Genomic DNA, 23,552 nt, shown 5'->3' on the forward strand with positions numbered 1-23,552 from the left:
ATAATGCTAATTTCATCTGAGAATGTATGTGTGGGTGTGTGGGGTTAACTGGTTATTCTCTAACTTCACCTGGCCCTCCACAGAGTTCTGCCTCCTGCAGAGAATTCTCCCAGCCAAGGATCCTTTTGTCCTGGCCTGAGTGTATTTCAGAGCTGCTAGAAGGCCATGTCCTTATCAACCAGCCAGTGGGTCAGAAGAATCTTCAGCTCCAACAGCTCCAGCCAAATCAACAGAAATTGCTTCCAAAGGTCCTTTGGGGGCCTTCTGGAACCTCCTCTCAGTATGATCAGTGAACTTTGGACTTCAGAGTAGTTTCTCACTGTCCCTGTGATCAACAGACTGAGTAAGCCCTACACCCCTGTGGGACTAAGGGCACATCCCTGCTGCTCTTTGGGCCTCGCTTTACCCAACTGTAAAATGGGCAGATTCAACCAGCTCAGTGTTTCTCAACATTTTTTTGTTTGTTTGTTTGGCCACACTGCGTGGCATGTGGGATCTTCCTGGACCAGGGATCAAACCCGTGCTCCCTGCAGTGGAAGCACGGAGTCTTAACCACTGGACCACCAGTGAAGTCCTCCTTTTTTCAAAACAAAACGAAACTCATGCTTCCTTCTGATAAAGATAAAAATCTCACATGCCTCCTAGGGGATATCTTCTATTCATTCCAAGAGCCAAGAATATTCTGTGAAACTTTACTTTCTAGAGTTTGGATCATGGAAACAACGGGTGTCACTCCACTTCATTTTCCAATATTAAATACTGTACTGAATTTGCTTTTTGCACACAGCACAGGACTCTCTGAAGCCAAGGCCCACCTCTGGCTCTGGGGTGTGGGAGTCCTGGGTGCCTGGAACCATTCTCAACTCTCAGTAAAGCTCTCCAGGGTGCTGGCTGAGTGTTCCACCTCTGGAAACAGACTGCCTGGGTGAGGGTTGCCAGATATAACACAGGGTGTCCTGTATTTTTATTTGCTAGATCTGGGAACCCTAACCTGGCTTCAAATTTGGGCTTGTGAGCCATATTATTATGGGCAAGTTCTCTCTTTTTCTCTTTCTCTCTCTCCTTCCCTCCCCCTCCCCCCTCCCTCCCTCCCTCCCTCCCTTTCTTCCTTCCCTTCTTCTTTCTTTCTTTTTTCTTTCTCCCTCTCCTCCCCACCACTCTTTCTTTCTAATTTTGTCAATCCATTCATCTTAATCTTAAATATGCAGCTTGATGACTTTTCACATAGGCATACACTCCTGTTACCACCACCCAGATTAAGGGACACATTTCTAACATCCCAGAAAATGTCCTTGTGCCCCATAGGTAATCATTCTTCCCATAGCCTTTATCCCCATCAATTAGTTTCACCTTTCCTTGGATTTCACATCTATAGAAGCGCACAGTATGGGCTCTTCCCTGCCTGGCTTCTTCCACTCAGCGTAGTGATTGTGAGATTCACCCAGTTGCTGTGTGTAGCAGTATTTAATTTTTGCTTTGCTGTATAATATTCCATGGCATGAACTGTCTGAAAACACAGTTTGTTTATGCATTCTGATAGACATTTTGGTTATTTCCACTTTGGGACTATGAATGTTCTTGTACAAACCTTTTGGTTGGCGGATGTCTTTACTTCTCTTGGGTATGTACATAAAAGTAGGGTTGCTGGGTTATAGGATGGACATATTTTTAGCTATAGTGGATACTGGGAGCAAGTTTTTGAATTTCAACTATGAAGAGAGAGTTAATAATAACGGCACCTACTATTAGGGCTGCTGCCAGATTAAATGAGATAATCCAGGTAAAGTATTTAGAACTGGCACACTGAAATTCACAAAACACAAATCATCGCTAGAATGGGAATGGGAATAAAGTTATCTGGCTAACTTTTGTTAACTTTTAAGTGTTCCCATAATGAATTAGAGGCACAAGGAATTTCCCTAAGGTTGTGGGATATAAAAGTGACACATGACTATTGTAAAAAAAAAATTCAAATGAAATGGAAGCATATAAGTAAAAGGTGGAGTTCACCCCATCTTTTTTATTATTAGAGAAAAGAGTATGCACTAGTATTTTGCATGCATTTTCTTAGGGCATCTGCACGTTTTTATTTGATAATGCCGAAGGTAAGGGGTTACAGGCTGGACCTTCAAAGCTGACCCAGAGGATGCTTCACCCAGGGCTGGTTGGTCCCTCTCTCTGGGCCTCAGCCTCCCCATCCATACGGTGGGCAGCCTGATGCTCTCTGAGCTCTAATAATCACTGCTCCAGGTCTAGCTCTGGCAGAGGAGGGACCTGGCGTCCAGCCATTCATGTCTCTGGGATACAGGAGCAAAGAGCGACACATCTTTACAGCCCAAACAGGCATCGCCTTGAATCTCTCCTTGGCCTCATCCACCCAGCATCCCAGAATGGCATTAGGCTGGCTGGCTGGCTGGCCCTAGGAGCCCCTGTCCTATACCTCTGGCCTCACCTCAGGGGCTGCCAGGCTGACCACCCCCACTGTGCAGACTCACAGTGGCTCAGGGGGCCACCCTCCCCTCCCCCAGGGTGGCAGTAGGAAGAGGGAAGAAAGAGGATCGTCTCCAGCTGGCCCGGGAGACAAACCTCCTTGTGCCCATCAGCCCTCCAAGAACCCCCATCCATCCTCCCTCCCTCCCCAAAGGCCTGTCCACAGGGACTTAGGATCAGCCAGAAAAGTCAGGCAGCTTTTCAAGGACCGGAGCGAGGGGAGGTGAGGTCTCCCAGCCTGGCCCAGGTCCAGCCCCTGAGAGCAGCGTGGTGTCCAGCCCCACCCCTTGCTGTGCCCTGTCCGTAACTTCAGACTTTGACCCTGAGCTCCAGTCCCAGCTGAGGACAGGACGCCCCAGCCTCAGGAGCCTCCCTTTAGGAGATAGGATCCTGCACCCATAGCAGCTGCCTCTTTTCTCCAGAAATTTGGCACGCCAGGTGAGCGGGGGCAGGGGTGGTGGCGCAGCAGATCTGAGTGTCCTCCCAGTGTCGACAGAGAAGGTCCACGTTAGAGCCTGACGCAAGTGACAACCTTGCAGGGACCACAGGTAAGTGCCTTCACCTCTCCAAGCCTCAGTTTCCTCATCTGGAAGATAAGGGTCATAACTCACCTCTTCCAGGGTTAATCTGAGTATAAAGAGAGGTGATGACTATAAGGGGCTTAGCACAGAACTGGGCACATAGCAGGTACTCAATAAATGGCCATTATTATTATTTGGGGGTCTGGGAGCTGGTAGCCTGGTTTTCCAGCGTTTACAGAATCTGTTCCATTTTAAAGATAAACTCTGAAGCTTCATAAGAGTTAGCCACATGGAGCTGATTATATTCATTCAAATACCTCACCCGTGACTTGTTGATTTTTTTTTAAAAAGCAAGTCTTCCCTATTTTTTGCACATGTAGCCATCAAAGGCATGAGCTGCTTCAAGGTTCATTCTAGGGACAAGGCAAGTTATAAGCAAACAAATACAAGACTGAAAAGTAAGCGGAAGGTGTCAGCTGCCAATTTCTTGCCGGCCACCAATTTCTTGCCGGCCGCCTAAAGAGCTCTATGGCGCAGCACAGAAAAGCTCAGATAGAACTGGGTCCAGATCCGAATGCTGTCCCACACTGGCTGTGTGACTTTGGGGGAGTGACTTCCTCTCCCTGAACCTCCGTCCTGCGTCTATAGAACTTCTTAGAGCAGTTGAGAGGATAAAGTAAGAGGATGTCTGTACTGCATCTATATGTGTCTGGCAAGTGGCAGATGGCCAAAATTCCCTTCCTACTCCACAAATACATAGACATTACAATTGCGCACACACACACACACACACACACACACACACATAATAACCCCAGCTGTTTGCATCTTCCTGAATGCACACTCCAAGCACGCTTGTTTGAAGTAATGGCACAAAGCAGAAAACTGCAACACTAATAAAAACGTCAGCAACAACAAGAAAATGGTTGAACGATAACAGAGCTGTGTGCAGACGAGTCCAGGAGTTCATTACCCACATGCATGAATGATTTCACCCGAGGCTGGGTCTGTCAGATCCTACAGTCTGGCTGCCAATTCTGATAAGAACCTTATGCATTTATATTCCACTTAAATGCATGCACACACACATGGTTGCTACAATCAGTATCAAATCTGATTCATTTATTTAACTAAGATAATTGACTTAGGACACACATTTTCCCTTTTCAATTCTATGCCTATCACCAACACAATAAAATTCCTGTACTCGTTGTATTTCGTGTTTTTTTTTCAACGCAGGATTCGGAAGCCTTGGCTGTTTTTCTTTGCCTGCTTGACCTGATGGTTTTTCAAATCGTGGGATTAGCATGGGGTGTAAGCACACAGCCTTGAGAGTTAGGCCGGCCTGGGCTCTGCTTCTCACCAGCTGGTGCCTAAGCCTCGGTTGCCTCATCTGTAAAATGGGCATAAGGACAACGCTGAGGGTTGTTAGAAGATTAAAGTAGATAATGCATGTCCATTTCTTTTTATTTATTTATTTATTTATTCTTGGCTGCATTGGGTCTTCATTGCTGCACGCGGGCTTTCTCTAGTTGCAGTGAGCGGGGGCTACTCTTTGTTGTGGTGTACGGGCTTCCCATTGTGGTGGCTTCTCTTGTTGCGGAGCACGGGCTGGCTCTAGGCGCGAGGGCTTCAGTAGTTGTGGCACACGGGCTCAGTAGTTGTGGCTCACGGGCTTAGTTGCTCCGCGGCATGTGGGATCTTCCCAAACCAGGGCTCAAACCCATGTCCCCTGCATTGGCAGGCAGATTCCTAACCACTGCGCTGCCCCGGAAGTCCCACATGTCAAGTTCTTAGCACAATGAGTAACACATACTAGAAGTTGAAAAGCTAGCAGCTGCTATTGTAATCTCCCCACTGCCAGGTCTTTTCTTTCACAGAGACTTTTAAACCCCAAGACTGTACAAATTTTTTGATCACAAACATGTGACTTTGACTGAGTGGCTCCCCTTCTGTGAACCTCAGTTTCCCCTTCTGCACGATGCCATCTTGCTTATCTTTAGGATTTTAGACATTGGAGAAACTGAGCCCTATGCTGTTACTTGTCCTTCTTTGTCTTGGCCAGTTGGTTCCAGAAGTTGCTCTGGGTCCCCCCCTCATGATCTTCTCTTGGGCATGTGCCACCATTTCTAACCAGAGGCTTTGCCACAGCCTTGTTATTGGAGACATGCCATGTGATGGCTTCGGTCTGAAGTCTCTTTCTCCCTGCTCAGAAACCTCTCGCTCAGTCAAGTGAAGTGACTTACCCAGGGTCACACAGCTGGTGTGTGCCACAGCCAGGCTGTCTAACCCCCAGCCTGGGCTGTTACTGCCACCTCTCCAAGCCACACTGCCTCCTGGATTCATTATGGGGAATTTGGAAAATACAGGAAAACCCTCTATTCCTGCCTTCTTACTGTCAATGTCAAAAGTGGTCAAATCTCCAGAGGATATGCAGAGACAGAAAGCCCAGAGAGGGGAAGTAACTTGGCCAAGGTCACACAGCAAGCCGGTAGTGAAGCCAAGTCTGACTCTCCCTCCTGCCTCTCCCCTCCTCCACAGCCAGTGTTTTTCGCATTGTTATTTTCAAGGTGCTAGGGGACAGAAGGAGGCCACCACAGATTGAGGCCAGGTCCTGTACCAGGAACTTTGACTAGGCTAGTCATTTAATCTTCAGGCTGACCCCATGAGATGGGGTTAACCCTATTTCACAGCTGAGGAGATTGCATCTCCTGAGGCAAAGGATGGGGGAGGAGGCGAGGGGTCCCTGAGAGGGTCCCCCTGCAACTAAGCCCAGGCTCGAGTCTGGAAGCAGAATCACCCAGAGGAACGAGGCTTTTCCGTTTTTTGGTTTTATCTCCAACTTGGCTGCTGAAACCCCAACAGAGTCCAGTTCTTGTGGGCTGGAGCCATTTTCCCCTTTACAAAACTAGGCCATATTGAGAATGTCCTGCCGTTCAGGGCCACGGGCCGCAGTTGCCAGGAGGCGAGGTCTGTGGGAGGAGAGCTGTGAGCAGAGAGGAGGGAAAGTTGAATTTGGCCCTTCCGGGCACAAAAAGTCCCCTTGTTCTGCCTTAGCAGGAGCCTGCAGAATATTTCCCTGCTGTGCAGGCCCAAGCAGCTTCAAGGTCAAAAGCTGGTAGGTCTTCTAAACTTCTGAGGACCCAGCCAGCCAAGCACCCCAAGGCAGGCCTGGAGGGGATGTGCTGAAGATCTGAGTTCTGAGGCCAGACATTGCATCTGACTTGCTCGCAGCTGCATCCACTAGCTGCCAGCTTAGCACACACTAGGTGTGCATTGTGTATCAAGTTTACTTGAATTAAAATTAAATCCTGGCAGCACCATTTACTGGCTGTGTGACTTCAGGTAAGTTACTCCACCTCTTTGAGCCTTCGTTTCCTCATCTGTAGAATGGGGCCAATAACACCAGCCCCTACTTTCTAAGAATGTGGGAGACTTAGATGAAATGACGCTTGGGAAGCGCTTAGTGCAGGGGCTGGCACACAGTAGGTGCTCCACAAATGTCAGGAAGTCACTTCTTCTGCACTAGACACCGTGTTAAGCTTTTTACATTTGCCATCTTGTGAAAACTCCCATCTACTCTCCGAGGCATGAGTTATTTTTCTCATTTTCCAGAAAAAGAATTTGAGGCTTGAGAAGCATCTTGGCCAAAGTCATGGCCAGCAGGGAGCAGAGCTGAGATCCGAGATTTGAAGCCCATCGTCCTAACCACTAGACTAACCAGACTACAGCTGGCCAGGCACTCTGCTGGGCCCTTTTTGTTTTCCCAGCCTGGGGACAGGGTATTCGAGGAGAGTCCCCAGAGAAAGCTGCATCCCTTACTGGTTGTGTGAACTTAGGCAAGTTGCTTTGCCTCTCTGTGCCTCAATTTTCCTACGTGTAAGGGCCACTGAGGGAATCAAGTATAAAAGGGCTGGGCGGTGTCTGGCATCTTCTAAGCCGTCAGTGGATGGTAGCGATGGTGGTGGTGGTATGCTTCAACCCTGACTTCCCGCAGGCTGGCACGATGCACGTGGTAGTGATCGGAGCGGGCGTCATCGGGCTGTCCGCCGCCCTCTGCATCCATGAGCGCTACCACTCGGTCCTGCAGTCGCTGGATGTGAAGGTCTACGCAGAACGCTTCACCCCGCTCACCAACACTGATGTGGCTGCCGGCCTCTGGCAGCCCTACCTCTCCGAGCCCAGCAACCCACAGGAGGCGTGAGTGAGGGTCCCGGAGGGTGGCCTGGGGCCAGAGGGGCTGAGTCTGCAGAGAGGATGTTCCCTCTCAGGGTTCCCGTCACCAATTACAACCCTTTGTGGAGGCTCTGGCCTGACATGCTATAAAGACAGTACGCATAAATATTAAGTCCCTGCTGTGGGCCAGACAGATGCTATACTTGATCGTGGCCGAAAGGCTGAGAAGCCATGTGTGCCAGACAGATGGAGGCTTTGTCTCCATCCCTCACCTAAACCGGGTGGCTGTGGATGCTGAATGCATCTGTCCATCAGGAATGCCTCTAAGTGGGTGGATGGATGTTCAAGTTTAGCAAAGTGGCAGAGGTCATTGTGTCAGTTTAGAAACCACCAGCTGCTTCAACAAAGGAACCCTCCAATGAATAACGGCTCAAATGGAAGTTTCATTCTCATGCCCATAAATTCCAAAACCAGTATTCCTGATCAGTAGGTGGCAATTCAGGGGCCCGGGCTCCTTCCATCTCATGGCTCTGCCGTCCTCCCTGTGGCTTCCGATGTTGCCATGGGCCAGTGCCTGTAGAAGGAGCACAGCATGAGGACCACCTGGGAGGAGACGTTAGGGTCCGTTGGCAAGAACGCAGCCACATGGTCACACCTATCTGCAAGCGAGTCTAGGAAATGTTGTTGAGCTGTGTGCCCGGTGGGGAGAGAAAGTGTTCAGAAGCAGTAAGTGATGCCTGCCACTGGCGTTTACAGTGGGGGGTGCCCAGAGTGAGCCTGAACCACGGGGCGCACAGTCCCCAAAGCAGTCAAAGCTTTCATTTAAACTCGCAGCTACATGATCCCAAGCCAGAGGTAGGCTCCAAATAGTTATGATGGAGCATCCTTTTTTTTTTTTTTTATTTGAAGTATAGTTGATTTACAATGTTGTGTTAATTTCTGCTGTACAGCGAAGTGATTCAGTTATACATATATATACATTCTTTTTTTATATTCTTTTATGGTTTATCATAGGATATTGAATATAGTTCTCTGTGCTATACAGTAGGACCTTGCTGTTTATCCATTCTGTATACAATAGCTTATATCTGCTAACCCCAGCCTTCCACTCCATCCCTCCCCCAACCAACCCCCTCCCCCTTGGCAACCACAAGACTGTCCTCTATGTTGATGGAGCATCCTTTATTACCCCTCTTCTCTTTAATGGGAAAATATTAGAAAGCTTGGGGAGGGGGAAGACCGTAGCATCTGGGGCACTGCAGAGTGAACGTGGTGGATTTCTGGATTTGGACACATCCCACCAACCTGATCACAGCCCCATGCAAGCCAACCCTTGGAGCTTTCTTGTCCAGCTCAAGGTATTAGGTGACTGAGATCTGGGGGATCCTTCTAGGCACTGGAACCAGCAGACCTTCAACTATCTCCTGAGCCACATCGGTTCTCCCAACGCGGCAGACATGGGCCTGGCCCCAGTCTCAGGCTACAACCTCTTCCATGAAGCCGTTCCGGTGAGTGAGGAGTCCTTGACCATAAACCAAAGGGCAGAGCCTTGATCAGAGACCAGGGTGTGGCAGGGGGTGGGGGGAGGTGGTACTTTGAGCCTCTTAGCCAAAGACTCCTGTGTTCAAAACAGGTTTACTTTAATTTCTATTTTTGCTTTCAAAATCATTTTCATTTTCAACTTTGTTATTAAATTGGCAGAGACCAAAGAATCTTCTGATGAACCAGGGAAACTAGCCCTTCTTGAGTGGTATGGGTGAAATACAGACACATCCTGGAGTGGGAGGCACTTGACGCTGAAGCCAAAAGGTTTCCTGCTCCCCTGGAGGTTCCAGGACTTTCCATTAAGATGGACTAAAACACTCACCCTGGCACAGACTTCTGAAGTACTTACTATGTGCCAGGCCCTGTCCTAACCACTTTATAACTAATGACTCATTAAATTTTCATCATAACCAGGAAGTAAGTGCTATCATTGTCCTCCTTTTGCAGATGAGAAACTAGAGGCTCCGAGAATTGGGGTAACTTACTTGAGCTCACAAAGCTTTAAGTGGCAGAGCTCGAATTTGAACCCAGCTCGAATGAAAGGCAAAGCCATGGTTGTTTGGAAGGGGTGGTCTGGCTGGGTGCCCAGAATCCCATGCCAGTTCTCCCAGGTTTATTCAATGTCTAGCACTGTGCTAAGGGCGTTACTTTCATTATCTGTTACCTTCCAAGAGTGATTATTAACTCCATTATACAGATAAGAAAACTGAGTCTCAGAGAATTCCAAGTGGTCAGTGATGAGGCCAAAATCTACCCCCAGGTTGTCTGACCCTCCACTCTGCTACCTCCCACTCTCATCCTTTGGTGACCTTCACTGTCGCCCCTTTTTTTCTCCCCTATTTATGACCCTTACCCTATCACTCATCCTCAGCCTTATTCTTACCCTTCATATAGCATCATGGTTAAGAACATGGACTCTGAAGCCAAACTGTGTGGGTTCGAATCTCAGCTCCACTGTTTATTAGCTGTGTGACCTTAGACAAGTTATTTAACCTCTCTGAGACTCAATGGGCCCATCTGCAAAATGGAACTAAAAATAGTATCTACCTCAATGGGTTGTTGTAAAGATTATTGGATTGGTATGAGTAAAATGCTTGGAACAGCGCCTTACACACAGAAAACATTATATAAGTTTTTGTTATTATCATTCTTATGGATGTTCATTTATCCCTGTGCTGCCTTCTCTTCTTCTAAAGGACCCTTACTGGAAGGATGTAGTTCTGGGATTTCGGAAGCTGACTCCGAGAGAGCTGGGCATGTTTCCCGATTACAGGTAAGGTTATTGCCATGGGTGAAGGAGCTGAGGCCCCACGGTTCAGATAGACTTGTCCAAAAGATGGAGGCACCAAATTTCCTGTTCCATCCCTGGTCTAGAGCCCCATACTCTGGTCTCCCAGTGCTCTGTCCAGCTCTTTCAGAGAGCCCACCCACCCAAACTGCACCTTAGACTAGGGAGGTAGGGGGTACGGAATCATAGATCTCAAGCCCAGAAGTTCCATAACAATATCCTATTTTGTAGATGAGGAAACTGAGCTTCAGAGAGGCCAAGTCACTTCCCCAGATCACACAGCCAAGTGGCCAGAATGGGATTCCAACCCAGTCCAAACCTCTCTATTCTTTTCGCTATAGCCTGATGCCTCTCTGGTCCTCTCTTCACCTCACTCCATGTCTAAACCCTCTCTACAGATGCACATTAATCTCCACTTGCACACCCCAATGTCAGGAATGGCTTTGTCTGATAGAAAATATTCCCTTGCTTCGAGCTTAAAACCACTTCCTCCTTGAATGTCACCCAGTGGTCCTTGCTCTACGCTTTGGGGGCCCAAAGAATGTGACAGCTCCCACCTCCACATGATAGCCTTCAAATATAGCTGTGATTCTGATCCTTTATTTCCACCTTTTGCCTCCTGTGACTCTAGCTATGGCTGGTTCAACACAAGCCTGATTCTGGAGGGAAGGAAGTATCTGCAGTGGCTGACTGAAAGGTGAGATTTTCAGCTTCACTTTGAGGAAAGCACCTCTCAGGGACCAGGGTTGTAGTGGATGATTGTTCATGGGATTCGTCTTTGTATTGACCAACCCCAAATGTTGATGAAAACCTTTAGGTTTGGTGGGAGCTATCCTTGTTTCTGACCACCTCTGTGCACTAAGACAGTGGCTTCCACACCTTGTTGGAACCACCTGGGAAGCTTTTTACATGTGATACAGTATTTATTATCAGCCTTACTAAAATCTGTGATGGCTGTGTAATAGCTTTAAATAGATTCTCTTAAGTTTTCCAGATATATTTACATCATCTACAAAACATAAGTTGTTTTTTTTTTAATTTTTAAAATTGTTATTAATTAATTTATTTATTGGCTGCATTGGGTCTTTGTTGCTCCGCGCGGGCTTTCTCTAGCTGCGGTGAGCAGGGGCTACTCTTCATTGTGTTGCACAGGCTTCTCATTGCGGCGGCTTCTCTTGTTGCAGAGCACGGGCTCTAGGCACGTAGGCTTCAGTAGTTGTGGCATGCAGGCTCAGTAGTTGTGGCTCACAGGCTCTAGAGTGCAGGCTCAGTAGTGGTGGCACATGGGCTTAGTTGTTCTGCAGCATTTGGGATCTTCCCAGACCAGGGCTCGAACCCGTGTCCCCTGCATTGGCAGGAGGATTCTTAACCACTGTGCCACCAGGGAAGTCCAGTTTTTATTTTTATAACCTCATTTTTTTTCTTGTCTAATTGCTGTGGCCAGTACCTCTAGAATAACACTAACTAATACAGATGATAGAGGATGTCCCTGCGCTAAGGGCGTTCCTTATGTTGATAGGAATCTTGTAGTGTTCTAAATTAGCAAACATTAGCTTGAGAGATACTATTTGTATTCATATTCACATACATTCATATTAAGGAAGTTTCCATATATTTCCTATATATTATTATTTTATTAAGATTTTTTAAAAACTGGAATGGATGGTGGCTTTTATCAAATGACTTGGGGAGGTTTTTAAAAATACAGATTTCAGGACCTCACTTTGTATCTACTGAATCAGATTCTCTGGAGTGGGGCTCAGAAATTTGTATTGTAAGAAGTTCCCTAAGTCATTGTAATTATCAGCCAGGTTTGGAAACCATTGTATTAAAACATGGTTATGTCTCCTAACCTTGGGACGCTTATGACTCTTATCCAGCCCCTTCCAGGAAAGAATGCTCCCAGTTTTTCTATCTTGAGGAAACCATGTGGATAAAATAATCCTGATACTACGCTTTAGCTTGCATATGGTTTACTTCCTATTCTTTTAATGTTTCTACTATATTTCTAATAGTGACATACATTTTTTCTCTGTGAAATTTAGGGAGGTGTGGGTATCCCCAGCCCACCTCCTTCCTCATGCTCTGCTTCAGACAAAGAAGCAATTCGGCTTTGGCCCAACCCTGCCCCTCCTCCACCCCGCATCTCATTCCCTTTGATAATACAGAGCAGGGTGGTGGTAGTAAGAGGCCTGGGTTTGAGTCCTAATCCTATCATAGACTCACTGTATGACTTTCAGCAAGGCCCTTCTCCCATCTCCATCTGCCCAACGTGGGGCTTGGACCATCTCAGGTTTCCTAAGGGACATTTCGTGGACCACTAGTCCATCAAGGTGCTCATGAACTGGACTACACAGCCATATTCTCAAGGAGCATCCTGTGGGACTAACATCCACAAAAGGTTCTTTGGGAAATGTCCCCCACGCCATCCTCTTGGAGGGATAGGACAGAGAACTGAATACTGGATTTTTTTATGTGTTTGATCATCCCAGGTTAACTGAGAGAGGAGTGAAATTCCTCCTAAGGAAGGTGGAGTCTTTTGAGGAGGTGAGCTGCCGGGCTGGAAGGGGCTGGATGTGGGAGAGAGGAGAAGAGGGGAGGCCTTTGCTTCCTGTTGCAGGGTTGGGGGGCCCCTTCTCAGGCTCCTAGCATCCCTTTGAGGCCTGTCCCAGATTCTAGGTCTATTTTTAATCCCAGAAGGACTCAGGCATTCTGCCTTGATGTTGGTGTCAGAAGCAAAGGGACAGTGGGATCATGGTGGCCATTAGGGGCTATATCTATATCTGAGCCTCAGTGAGTTTTAGGGCCAGAGAGCTGGCTGCCTCTTCTCAATATCAGCTGTACCACACCCCCAAGTTCCAGATGCTTGGTTGCTTCTTACCAACATCTGGGTTGATGTTCCTACAAAGTCAAGGCCCTCCACTGACTTACCTCCAGAGTGACACCACCATCAATAATAATGATAGTAGCAGCTACCATCAGCAGGCACTGGCTATGTACCAGGAGCTTTGCTGTATGACCTCACTCAATCTCAGTACCCAGGACAGTGCTTGGCACATGGAAGACTCTTGTACTTGCAGCCACTAACGTGTACGAGCATCTGCTCTAGGTCAAGCCCTGAGGGGCACTTGGAATACATACTTGACTTAGACACAGCTCTCAATCCCAAGGGGCTCACAGCCCAGTGTGGCAAACACTGGCTCATGAAAAATGGCAGTGTGACCCAGGACTGACATGTGAGGGGAGTCACTGGGGCTGGGCTGGGAGTTTGGGTGCCCATCATGCTACATCCTTGAGCTGTGGAGCTTCCCATACAATGCACGGCGCTGGGGCTTCCAATGTGCCTTCCTCAGATGTCTTGGCAGAGTAGAAGACAAGAGAATGAAATAAAAAGGAGTCAGAAGGAGGGAGAAGACTATCTCTGTGTCCTTTCTGACTTCTTCTAGAAGGTTCCAAGAAGGTTTCCCCCTTCCGTAGTATTCTTTTCCAAACACTTTTATAGTCAGAGTCATACTGGAGCCTCACAGCACACTATGAACAGATGTTACCAGCCCCATTTTATAGCTAAGGAATCTGGTCTGAAACTTGAGGAGGTGATGGGACATTTCTGAGATCACACAGTAGGTAAATAGCAGAGCGGAATTTGGAGGCAGGTCCATGGGTTCCTCATTGAGTCCCCTCCTGGCTGTTCCACAGGGAGCAGAGAGTTGCAGGCTGGGAGGATGCAAGGGATACTAAGGTCCTCATCCCCTCCCATCCCACCTGCCCTGTTGATTGCTACCAGGTGGCAAGAGGAGGAGCGGATGTGATTATCAACTGCACTGGGGTATGGGCTGGGGCTTTGCAACCAGATCCCCTGCTGCAGCCAGGCCGGGGGCAGATCATTAAGGTGAGTCTGAAGGTGAGGGATGAGCTTTTGTTGACAGAAAGATTGTTTCTGCCTGTTTATTTCATCTCCAAAGATAGAGGCTGAATCGGGGGACATCTGTTAGAGGACCCCCCCCAGTGTTCAGGGAATTTGCATGTTAAAGAAACAAGAAGAACCAACACGACCCTCCCAAACATACTCTTTCTTGGGCGGGGTTCTTCTTAATAGTAAAGCGTGTGTGTGTGTGTGTGTGTGTGTGTGTGTGTGTGTGTGTGTGTGTGTGTGTTTGTCCATATGTGGAAGCTGCATATGCCTGTCATAATAAAAAGAGCAAACATTTATGGAATGCCTACTAAGTGCCAGGCACAGACCCAAGTACTTCATTGTGTTAATTAATTTGATCCTCGCTGCAACCCTTTGAGATGGGTACTATCACATCACCATCGCCATCTTACAGATGGGGAAACTGAGGCACGGAGGAATTAAGTAACTTGCACAAGTTCACATCATAGTAAGTGATGGAACTGGGATTAGAACAGGTAACCTGGTTTAAGAGCCCAGGTGTGTAAGCATTGTTCCACACCACCTCTCACTGTGTATGTGTGCATGTGCCTGAGGCATGCCTATTTGTGGGTATGTGTGCATTTGTGTGCCCATGTGAGTACTGGAGTGCATTCATAGGTATGTGTGTTCCCGAGGTGGGCTAATGTGTACGTGCATTTACACATGTGTTGGGCTTTTCTGTGGATGAGAATGTGTGCTGCTTCAGGGACTGGGGTGGCTCTCAGTCAGGGCAGCTCTTCCTACAAAAGCAAGCAGTCTGGTGCAGACTTGGGACAGAGGGGTCATTGGAGGGCTAAGGAATGTTTGTCACTGTTGTCAGAACATCTGGTCATAGAGGGGAGCAGGCGATGGGAGCCCACTGATTTAACTCTTCTGATGAGACTTCTCTGTCTTCAATCAACAGGTGGATGCCCCATGGATGAAGCACTTCATTATCACCCATGACCCAGAGAGAGGCATCTATAAGTCCCCATACATCATCCCGGGGTAAAATCTGATACTGTAGGGCAGAAGAGGGAGCACCTTCCTGCTCTTTTTATGCCCCCGCTGTCTGCTCCAGGGCTCTTTCTTAAGTCTTTTCAGGTTTTTTCCTCCAATGCTTTTAAGTGAGGTTGAGCCATTAAACCTCTGGGAAGACAGGACTCAGCCTTAACTGTCACATCGTGCGGCTTGTGGGATCCCTGACCAGGGATCGAACCCAGCCCCTCGGTAGTGAAAGTGCAGAGTCCTAACCACTGGACCACCAGGGAATTCCCCTGGGCTCCTGGGTTCTATCTTGAACATAATCTGGGATGACAGTAGTGGTGATGCTGGAGACAAAGGTAGTGGATGTGATGGCAGTGACACCAGCAGTGTTGTGAATGGCAATAATGGTGGTGGTGATGGGGTTGATGATGATAATATTGTGGATAGAGGAATGGTGGTAGTGGAGATAGTATTGTTACAGAACAGGAGATCAGTGTTGATGGTGGTGGTGAGTGGGAGTTGGGGGTGGCAGTTGGTGCTGATGAAGATGACACTTATCAATGATGACTTTTAATATGGCAGAGAAGACAGTCTCAAAGGCCATGTTAATGTTGTGACTGTGCTGACTGCCTCAATGGCGATGTTAGTGGTGTGGCGGAGATGATGGTATCAATGGCAATGCTAATGGTGATGGTGGAAATGGTGAATGGGATTGATGGTGATGATATATTAATGGTAGCAAAGAAGGCAGTAGTGAAGATGATGTTGTTGATGGAGATGACAATGTTTTTCCCAGATTTATTGAGATATAATTGACATATAACATTGTGTACATTTAAAATGTACAACATGATGATTTGATATATGTATATATTGTGAAATGATTATCACAATAAGGTTAGTTAACGCATCCATCAACTCACATAACTACAGTTTTTTTGTGGGTGTGGTGAGAACATTAAAGATCTACTCTCTTAGCAACCTTCAAGTATATAATACAGTATTGTCAACAATCATTACTATGCTGTACATTAGAAGGGACAATAATGATGCCAGTGATGTTAATGGTGATGGTGGAGGTGATGGTGTTTGATGGTAATGACAATGGCAATTGCAGTGATTTTTTTTTTGAACTTTATTTTTTTTATACAGCAGGTTCTTCTTAGTTATCTATTTTATACACATTAGTGTATATATGTCAATCCCAGTCTCCCAGTTCATCCCCCCACCACCACCCCCGCTTTCCCCCCTTGGTGTCCATACGTTTGTTCTCTATATCTGTGTCTCTATTTCTGCCTTGCAAACCGGTTCATCTGTAGCATTTTTCCAGATTTCACATGTATGCGTTAATATATGATAATTGTTCTTCTCTTTCTTACTTCACTCTGTATGACAGTCTCTAGGTCCATCCACGTCTCTACAAATGACCCAATTTTATTACTTTTTATGGCTGAGTAATATTCCACTGTATATATGTGACACATCTTCTTTATCCATTCGTCTGTTGATGGGCATTTAGGTTGCTTCCATGACCTGGCTATTGTCAATAGTGCTGCAATGAACATTGGGGTGCATGTGTCTTTTTGAATTATGGTTTTCTCTGGGTATATCCCAGGAGTAGGATTGCTGGGTCATATGGTAATTCTATGTTTAGTTTTTTAAGGAACCTCCATGCTGTTCTCCATTGTGGCTGTATCAATTTCCATTCCCAACAACAGTCAAGAGGGTTCCCTTTTCTCCACACCCTCTCCAGCATTTGTTGTTTGTACATTTTCTGATGATGCCCATTCTAACCAGTGTGAGGTGATATCTCATTGTAGTTTTGATTTGCATTTCTCTAATAATTAGTGATGTTGAGCAGCTTTTCATGTGCCTCTTGGCCATCTGTATGTCTTCTTTGGAGAAATGTCTGTTTAGGTCTTCTGCCCATTTTTTGACTGGGTTGGTTGTTTTTTTAATATTGAGCTGCATGAGCTGTTTATATATTTTGGAGATTAATCCTTTGTCCGTTGATTTGTTTGCAAATATTTTCTCCCATTCTGAGGGTTGTCTTTTCGTCTTGTTTATAGTTTCCTTTGCGGTTTATAGTTTGCTTTTGCTTCAAAGCAAAAGCTTTTAAGTTTCATGAGGTCCCATTTGTTTATTTTTGTTTTTATTTCCATTATTCTAGGAGGTGGGTCAAAAAAGATCTTGCTGTGATTTATGTCAAAAAGTGTTCTTCCTATGTTTTCCTCTAAGAGTTTTATAGTGTCCAGTCTTACATTTAGGTGTTTAATCCACTTTGAGTTTATTTTTGTGTATGGTGTTAGGGAGTGTTCTAATTTCATTCTTTTACATGTAGCTGTCCAGTTTTCCCAGCACCACTTATTGAAGAGATTGTCTTTTCTCCATTGTACATCCTTGCCTCCTTTGTCATAGATTAGTTAACCATAGGTGCATGGCTTTATCTCAGGGTTTTCTATCCTGTTCCATTGATCTATATTTCTGTTTTTGTGCCAGTACCATATTGTCTTGATGACTGTAGCTTTGTAGTATAGTCTGAAGTCAGGGAGTCTGATTCCTCCAGCTCCATTATTTTCCCTCAAGATTGCTTTGGCAATTTGGGGTCTTTTGTGTCTCCATACAAATTTTAAGATTTTTTGTTCTAGTTCTGTAAAAAATGCCATTGGTAATTTGATAGGGATTGCATTGAATCTGTAGATTGCTTTGGGTAGTACAGTCATTTTCACAATATTGATTCTTACAATCCAAGAACATGGTATATCTCTCCATCTGTTTGTGTCATCTTTGATTTCTTTCATCAGTGTCTTATAGTTTTCTGAGTACAGGTCTTTTACCTCCTTATGTAGGTTTATTCCTAGGTATTTTATTCTTTTTGACAGTATTATTAGCAGAGATTATAATTTTTTTTAAGTTTATTTAATATTTTAATTTTTTTGGTGTACAGTTGATTTACAATATTGTGTTAGTTTCAGGTATACAGCAAAGTGATTCATTTATACATATATATATATGTTCATTCTTTTTTAGATTCTTTTCTTATACAGGTTATTGCAGACTATTTAGTCTGCAATAACTTATTGCTACACAATAGGTTACACATTCCTGTGCTACACAGTAGGTCCTTGTTAGTTATCTATCTTATATATAGTAGTGTGTGTGTGTTCATCCCAAGCTCCTGATTTATCACTCCCCGTTATGTTTCCCCTTTGGTAACCATAAGTTTGTTTTTGATACCTGTGGGATGATAATGTTGAAGTTGATTTAGGCAAACATGGTGGTAAGGTTGAGCATGGCAATGACCCTCCCCCCGTTATCTCAAAGGCTTCGTTTTCCTTCATCCTTGACCCTGCCCACTTTTATCAAGGATCCAGGCAGTGACTCTTGGAGGCATCTTCCAGCTGGGGAACTGGAGTGAGACAAACAATATCCAGGACCACAACACCATTTGGGAAGGCTGCTGCAGACTGGAGCCCACACTGAAGGTAAGGTGGGGAGAGATATCAGTGCCCTAGACCAGGATCCTAGCAGCTTGATGATCATAAGGACACTTGAAGATGGGAAGATATCATGACTGGGATAACTGGGCAAAATAATTCCAACAGGGGACTCTGGATTATACCAGAATTTGACAATGTACAGGGAAGTCCTGCTGTGGGTTGATGAAACCTATCTGGTCATGGCTAAGAGTTGCTCTCTCTTGAGGTGACATCCCTTAAACACCTTAGTCTGTCTTCACAAGGAGCAAATGTATTTGTTGCAGAAATTTCAGTTTTCACAATTGCCTGCTAGTGGTGATAACAATAGTGATGGTCATGAAGACAAGGGTAGAAGTAGTGGTTGGCGTTGATGGTGATGAAAACGCTGAGAGTGGTGATAATGATGGTAATGAGGTGATATTATGGTGGTGGCTGGTGGGGACGGTGACTGATAAAGATGGGATAGTTGATAGAACTGGTGGTGAGATGGTAGTAGTATAGTAATGATGTTGGTGGCCGATAAAGGTGGTGATGATCTTAGTGGTAATTAACAAAAGTGACTATGATAGTGGTGGTGGTGGTGATGGTAATGAAGTTCCAAAAGTTAACCCTCTATCACCTAAAAATGGCATCAGAAAAAAAAAAATCCAGAGATGAATTACCAACACTTTTCTTTCCAGGATGCAAAAATTGTTAGTGAATGCACGGGCTTCCGGCCAGTACGCCCCCAGGTTCGACTAGAAAGAGAAGAGCTTCATGTTGGATCTTCAAACACAGAGGTATGCTCTCCTGGCAAGGAAAGCAATGCCATCCCCCAACTCCTAAGAAGTCTCTGGCGTTTTCGGGGGAACAGTCATGCTGAACTCACGTGGGGGCAGTGGTGGCTAATATCCCTTCCTCTATAAATGGGGAAACTGAGGCTCAATGATGGTAAAGGGCCTGCTCAAGTTTACATAGAGGGCAGTGCCTCGATTTGCTAGAGCCTGTGGTCGAATAGAAGGAAAAGGGGACTTTATTGAGCATCTACTTTGTGTCCATGACAAGAATGACCTAACTGAATCTCCCCTACAGCTCTTTAGGATAGGGACTGTTCACCCCATGCTTCAGATGAGCAAACTGGGGTTCCCAGAAGTGGAAGTCAACTTGCCTACATCAGACCAGTGGTAGGGGCAAGGCTGGGATGTGGTTTGAATCTGAGTCCAGAGCCATTTCCCAGATGTCCACGTTGTGGCTGCTCCATCATCTCTCTGGGTTCCCCTCTCGTGTCCTCTCTCATGGGGTAGGAATTGGCCTTATTGAAAAGGCAGGGGTTGTCCTGGGCTGAAGGAATCTAGGTCACCCTTCCTCCTTTATTCTGATCCTTTGGAGGGGGGGTGTATAGAAGAGTTTTGTGGATGTGTCATGTGTCCATAAAGGGTTGTGTGTCTGTCTGTAGAGAGGTCATTATGTGTGTGTGTATGGCAGTGGGGTTGGGGGGAGAGTCACATATAGAGTTGAACTCCCTGCTGATGGTTTTAGCTTTGAAAAAAACCCCTGGCGTCTTGCCTCTCTCCAGGGTCCATCCATACAGCGCCCCTTCTTTTCTTTGGTGGGTAGATGAGTCTACCTATTAACATCCTGTCTGGAGCAGGATGGGAACAAGGAAAGTGATTTAGGGAACTTCAGATAATTTGATGTGGTGGGGGGAATCTCAGACCTCAAGTTCCAGGTGATTCTACTTTTTCTGTGTTGAGTGCTTAAAGCAGGTTTGCCTCCTAAACAGAAGAGGAGTCTAGGGTGTTGACCTCCAACTCCCCAAACACTCCCCCGACTACCCTGCCAGGGGTTCCCACATCCCACCGGGGGTGGTACCAAGAGGAGCTCTGGTACCCCCAGGCTTACCTAGGATACTTCAGGAAGCTCCTGAATCTTCTAGGGCAGACCTGGACCTTCTCGCTTGCCTCTCCCAGGTCATCCACAACTATGGCCACGGAGGCTATGGGCTCACCATCCACTGGGGCTGTGCCCTGGAGGTGGCCAAGATCTTTGGGAAAATCCTGGAAGAAAGGAATTTGCTCAGGATGCCACCATCCCACCTCTGAAGATGCCAGTGACCTCCGCCTCCCCCACAAAAACTCCCTGCTCCCCTCAGCCAACTACTCATCGCACCCATTGTTAACCCCCCCTCCACCCCTGACTCCTTTTTGCAAGAAGCACAAGGTGAGAGGAAACCACAAGGTCAATTCCTGAAGGAGAGTCCTACGCCCTCTGATGGCTGAGGTCTCTCCACCCTCTCCAGGCCTGACATTAAGAACAGCTGGAGGCTGTTAGCCCATTAGTCCTCAGAGGAAGGGAAGCTCAGAATATCCAAGTGGCGAAGGAGCTCTGAGTGAGGGAGGCTGTGAGGGAGCCCCGAGCGAGGGAGATCTGGGTGATGGAGGCTCTTGCAACCTTGGTTCTCTAAGGCCACAGAATGCACTTGAGGTAACTGGTATCAGATTCCACCGCAGGAATTTATACATAGAACTGGGGTATAGAGAAGACAGAAGAGGAGAGCCATTGAACTAGCAATATGTGATGCCTGTTGCACATCCAGGACTCCTAATGGCTTCAGCTGCCCACTAGCGGCCCCACGGGCACTATGTAACCCTTGAGGAGGATCCCTTGGGGGTCATCCCCAAAGGAACCCCTTTACAGATAACTAAATTCAGCAAGCAGATTGAACGTGTCCCTTACCTTCTGGCTAGCACACTCTGGGATAGCAAACAGGCTTCCAGATGTTTCTGAGAGCTTTGAATGAGCCCAGATGGCACCTTAGCGTCTTCATCCCTAATTATCTGCCTCAGCCTCTGAGGTGAAGTTTTATCTCTCCGGGGCTTTGGTAAAAACCAGAGCCTAGTATTCCTTACGCATCTGGGACCAGTGACACCCTATGTGCTGTGAAGAGGTCTTGACTGGCCCATGCCATCTATATCCATGCCATTTCACCTGATGGGCTCTTCATGGAGCATCTGCCATGAAGATTTTGGCTGGCCCTAAGCTAAGCAGGGTATAAGAGCCAAGATCTTAGAATTCCTGCCCTAATAATAATAACAACAATTATTATTTTTATTATAGTTATAATTTTTTGCATTCTAACTGGCTACTGGTGCTAAACTCTTACAAACATTACTCATTTATTCCTTACAACCTACCCCCACCACCCCCATGAAGTATCTATTATTCCCATTTCGTAGGTGAGAAGACCAAGGCACAGAGAGGCAATACAAGGTCAGCAGCTGGGAAGGGGTAGAATGGAGATTCAGGGCCAGAAAGTATGTGATTCCAGTGCCTCACTTTCAACCACCATGAAACACTGAATCCCAGGTTGGGGGGAAATATATAGTTATGAAGGAATCCATCGGCCTCCTCCCCAACTACTTCTGCAAACACACTGTAAAGGAACCAGGTCTCTCCTCCTCAAGCCACATTTGGGCCAAGATCAGGGGACTCTCACCAGACTGGAGTCGGGGACACTTCCTGGTGCTTGGAGTGGAACACCATTTTTGACTAAAGTGATTGCCCATCCTAAAATTCCCCAGGGAAAGCGACCCCTACCGGTCGAGGCTAATTGTCAGCAGGAACACTACAGGGCCCAGAACACAGTGAACTCACAAAAATACATGGCCAGGAAAGTCTCTATTCAGACCCAAAGTGACCCTCCTTTTTGTAAATGGTAAAGACCTCTTTGCAATGTGGTTTCCTCTTGATTCCATTCCAAGATTCAGAATAGAAGGAGCATGGGGAAATTCTGCAATCCACATGGCACTGTAGGACATGTGCCTTGATGTCTTCATTTTTCTTCACTTAACATTCCTGCTCCTTCCCCAGTGGTGATCTACAACCATATTTACAATGAATTCTTGGCCGCTTGCTGAGTTTATAAAAGTTTATCTTTTCTCATTGAATTGTTTTGGAACTTTGGTCAAAAATCAATTGACCATAAATGTAGGGGTTTATTTCTGGACTCTCATTTCTATTCTATCCATCTGTGTATCTATCCTTATGCCAGGACCACACTGTCTTTTTTTTTTAATACATCTTTATTAGAGTATAATTACTTCACACTGTTGTGTTAGTTTCTGCTGTACAAGGACCACACTGTCTTGATTACTTGTAGCTTTGTAGTTAAGTTTTAAAATCAGGAAGTGTGAGTCCTCCAACTTTACTCTTCTTTTTCAAGATATTTTTGGGCTACTCTGGGTCCTTTTAGTTCCATATACATTTTACGATCAGCTTGCCAATTTCTGCCCCAAAAAGCCAGCTGGGAATTCGACAGGGATTGTGTTGAATTTATAAGGTTAATTTTGGGAGTATTGATTGACACCTTAACAATTTTAAGTCTTCTGATCCATGGTCATGGAATGTCTCTCCATTTATTCAGATCTCTGATTTCTTTCAGTAATATTTTGTAGTTTGCAAAAGTCTTGCACTCCTTTTGTTAAATTCATTCCTAAGCGTTTTATCCTTTTTGATGCTATTGCGGGTGGAACTGTGTTCTTACTGATGAATCTGGGAAGCGCTCTGTTCTCTGGCATGGTGGGGGTAGGGGTATTTGAAGTGGTTCATCATCAAAATATTCTTGATTAATTTAGAATGATTATACGTGATGTATCCAGATGTTCAAATGTCAAGGAATCAGAATATAGTAAAGTACCAACGGTGACTAAATCCGGCTGTAACCACTGAATCTTTGAAGAGCTGGAAGGTGCTTCAGAATGTTCTAGAGCTTTGGGACTGGCATCCTGTGTGCCTCCCACAATACTCTGCATCCCTCCATTAGCGCCCATATCAATCTGTGTCCCACGCATCTACGTTCTCCCCACTACGCTGTGAGTGCATGAAGATAAGGACCATGTCTCAATTCTTTTTCGCATCCTCACTGTTGAATATCACGCCGATACATGGTGGATACTCCGTGTATACTGACCACATGCCATGACATGACCCAAAATAGAGTTATAATGAACAGACCCCAAAGTTTACCTATGTGCTGCTGTGGGTTCCAGGTATACCATTAATTGTCTGTGCCACCAGTAGCTGTCATGGCCAAAGCTGCCATGTTCGTGCCTCTTGATCCCACCTCTCCCTGACCCAACTGATTGGACCAGGATTGGAACCAGCACTGAACTGGGCCA

At 46.1% G+C, this 23,552-nt stretch overlaps 1 protein-coding gene across 2 annotated transcripts; it reads left to right on the forward strand.

Moving 5' to 3' along the window:
- The first annotated feature begins 2,745 nt into the window (after positions 1–2,745).
- On the forward strand, positions 2,746–23,085 carry DAO (D-amino acid oxidase). 2 transcript variants are annotated; one of them, XM_082354136.1, is made up of 11 exons: positions 2,746–2,928; positions 7,009–7,211; positions 8,581–8,695; positions 9,929–10,005; positions 10,652–10,717; positions 12,513–12,567; positions 13,805–13,909; positions 14,856–14,938; positions 18,285–18,402; positions 19,077–19,175; positions 20,346–23,085. In XM_082354136.1, exons 2-11 carry the CDS (start codon positions 7,018–7,020, stop codon positions 20,475–20,477), a joined length of 1,044 nt encoding a protein of 347 aa, XP_082210262.1. In that variant the 5' UTR covers positions 2,746–2,928; positions 7,009–7,017; the 3' UTR covers positions 20,478–23,085. The 2 variants fall into 2 exon arrangements, with proteins under 2 accessions (XP_082210262.1, XP_082210261.1); XM_082354135.1 differs by having other exon boundaries at positions 2,751–3,038.
- Positions 23,086–23,552: the final 467 nt, after the last annotated feature.

Source organism: Balaenoptera borealis, assembly GCF_965194805.1.
Source record: "Balaenoptera borealis genome assembly, chromosome: 14".
In the NCBI taxonomy this organism is placed as follows: Eukaryota; Metazoa; Chordata; class Mammalia; order Artiodactyla; family Balaenopteridae; genus Balaenoptera; species Balaenoptera borealis.

Coding starts and splice junctions, on each gene's coding strand:
- DAO (XM_082354136.1), top strand. CDS start 7,018: ATGCACGTGGTAGTGATCGGAGCGGGCGTCATCGGGCTGTCCGCCGCC. Junction 7,212..8,580: donor CCCAGCAACCCACAGGAGGC/GTGAGTGAGGGT, acceptor GGATCCTTCTAG/GCACTGGAACCAGCAGACCT. Junction 14,939..18,284: donor TCCCCATACATCATCCCGGG/GTAAAATCTGAT, acceptor ACTTTTATCAAG/GATCCAGGCAGTGACTCTTG.